The sequence below is a fragment of the Gallinula chloropus genome (assembly GCF_964237585.1).
Source record: "Gallinula chloropus genome assembly, chromosome: 3".
NCBI classification, from domain to species: domain Eukaryota; kingdom Metazoa; phylum Chordata; class Aves; order Gruiformes; family Rallidae; genus Gallinula; species Gallinula chloropus.
In genome coordinates, this window is record NC_140087.1 from 45234501 (window position 1) to 45236964 (window position 2464).

The 2464-nt window shown below is 60.6% G+C and overlaps 1 protein-coding gene across 1 annotated transcript; it reads left to right on the forward strand.

Moving 5' to 3' along the window:
* Positions 1 to 804: 804 nt before the first annotated feature.
* PIGM (phosphatidylinositol glycan anchor biosynthesis class M) lies at positions 805 to 2070 on the forward strand (the record flags this gene model as incomplete). Its single annotated transcript, XM_084262594.1, has 1 exon — positions 805 to 2070. One exon carries the CDS (start codon positions 805 to 807, stop codon positions 2068 to 2070), a length of 1266 nt encoding a protein of 421 aa, XP_084118720.1.
* Positions 2071 to 2464: the final 394 nt, after the last annotated feature.

The following is a 2464-nucleotide window of genomic DNA, read 5'->3' on the forward strand; positions in this document are numbered from 1 at the left end:
AAAACCACACGGAACCCCCTCCAAGTACCGCGGGATTAGTTTCTCCGTTATAACTAACTCTTCCTAAGCTTGAATCGCCACGGCGCTGCCTTTGAGCTAAGCAAAGGAGCAGCTCACCGAGGAGGCAAGCTTACGCAAGTGCTTTAGAGAGAGCGCGTACGCCCAGCCACAACACAGCCGTTTGCAGAAGGCAAGGAACCGGCGCTCCGCTTCCTCCTTTCCGTACTCAACCGCTGCCGCACACGCCGCCTCCCTGCGCGCAGGAGCCCCGCGGGCGCCCGCTGCGCGCCGTCCCCGGCCGCTGAGGGCACGGATGGGGAGACCCCAAGCCGCGGGACCGCGCTCACTGCCAGTACAGGGGAGAGGGGGAAGAGGGGGTGTCAGCAGGGGAGACGGGGGAGGAGCCAGGGGAGGGCAACTCTAGCCCACATCCCTCAGCCCCCGTGGGGGGGAAGCGCCCGGATACGGAGCCCTGACGGGCGAGCGCCCCTGAAGAGATAAGCCGCAGCGACGCCCTGCCGCCCACAGCAGGGCAATAGCTTCAGCGTGTACAGTGCGCACGCGTCACCACCTGGCAAGCCGCCGCGGCCGCGCGCATACCCGATGCTGTCTTCCCCCCTCGCGCACAGGCGGAAGCCGGGATTGTGGTCGGTCGAGTGCGTCTTCTTCCCGCCCCCCCCCTCTTCCCGCCCCCCTCCCCTCTTCCCCCCCCCCCACTGTGTCGTGTGTGTCCCCCCGCACCCCCCCCTGCGACCTGCACCCCCCGCATCCTCTCCCCGCCGCGCGGGCGGGCGCCGCGGGGCCATGGCGGGCGGGCGGCCGGCGCTTGGCGCGGCGCTGGGCGCGGCGCTGCTGGCGCGGCTGGGCCTGGTGCTGTACGGCCTCTACCAGGACGGGGCCATGCGGGTGCGGTACACCGACGTCGACTACCGGGTCTTCACCGACGCAGCGCGGCTGGTGACCGAGGGGCGGTCGCCCTACCGGCGGGCCACCTACCGCTACACCCCGCTCCTGGCCTGGCTCCTGGCGCCCAACGTCTTCCTCGCCGAGGCCTTCGGGAAGCTGCTCTTCGTGGCAGGGGACCTGGCGGCCGCCGTCGTCGCCTACCGGGCACTGCGGCACCGAGGGGCCGCCGCCGGACAGGCCTCCTGGTGCTGCACCGTGGCCTGGCTCCTCAACCCTCTGCCTATGGCCGTCTCCAGCCGGGGCAATGCGGAGGCCCTGGTCGCGCTGCTGGTGCTCGCCACCCTGTACTTCGTGGAGGTGGGGAGCATAGGGAAGGCCGCAGCCTGCTACGGGCTGGCCGTGCACATGAAAATATACCCGCTGACCTACGCGCTGCCCATCGCACTCCACCTGCAGAGCAGACGGTGCGGCGGGGAAGGGGCGGTGGGTTCAGGGTGTCACCAGAGAGAACAGCTTACGTTTGTAGGGTGCGTCTGGCAGCTCTTTGTAAAGATGCTGAACCGTGACGTGCTGCTCTTTGGAGCAGTTGCTGGGTCTGTGCTGGCCGCTTTGACTGGTGCGTTTTATCATCTCTATGGCTGGGAGTTCTTGGAGCATGCCTACCTCTACCACCTGACCCGGAGGGATATCCGTCACAACTTCTCTCCCTATTTCTATATGTTGTACTTAACAGCAGAGAGCAAATGGAGTTTTTTCCTTGGGCTTGCAGCTTTCCTGCCACAACTGCTATTGCTGCTGGTTGCATCTGTAGCGTTTTACAGAGACCTTGCCTTCTGTTGTTTCCTACACACTGCCATTTTTGTGAGCTTTAACAAAGTGTGCACATCTCAGTACTTTGTCTGGTATCTCTGCCTTTTGCCCCTTGTAATGCCTAATGTTAAGATGTCCTGGCACCGTGCTGTATTGCTGCTCTTTCTGTGGTTTGTTGGACAAGGCCTGTGGCTCGCTCCTGCCTACTTTCTGGAGTTCAAAGGATATAACACTTTTTTACTTGTATGGTTGGCAGGCTTACTGTTCCTTTTTATCAATAGCTTCATACTCAGTCAGATTATTTCACATTATCAAAAAGAAGCACAAGTTGCAAAAAAACTCAAACAACAGTAATGCGGAAGCCAAAATCCAGCAACAGCATTACAGTCTTTGATAAGGCTTTTCATACCACCAGCACTTTTAGTATGAATGTGTATCCATTGTACTAAAGCACACTATGTAGATGACACTTTGTCAGAAACATGAGGGCACTGATTGGCCTTAATTGCCCTGAGCAGCCCCAGTTCTGCCCTGAGCAGCTCTGCGGGCATTCCTGTCACCCACGTGGACCTTCTCTGCAGCACTGGATCCATCTCCTGGAAGGACCCATGACCACTCTTATGATGTCTGGGGCTTGGGTAGACTCTCACCAATGCTTGTCTCCGTCTGACATCTCCAGACACATCATCACTGCACCCTGGTCAATGGGTGCAAGGCCCCTGAGGCTCCCCTGAGCTTCTGCCTCTGC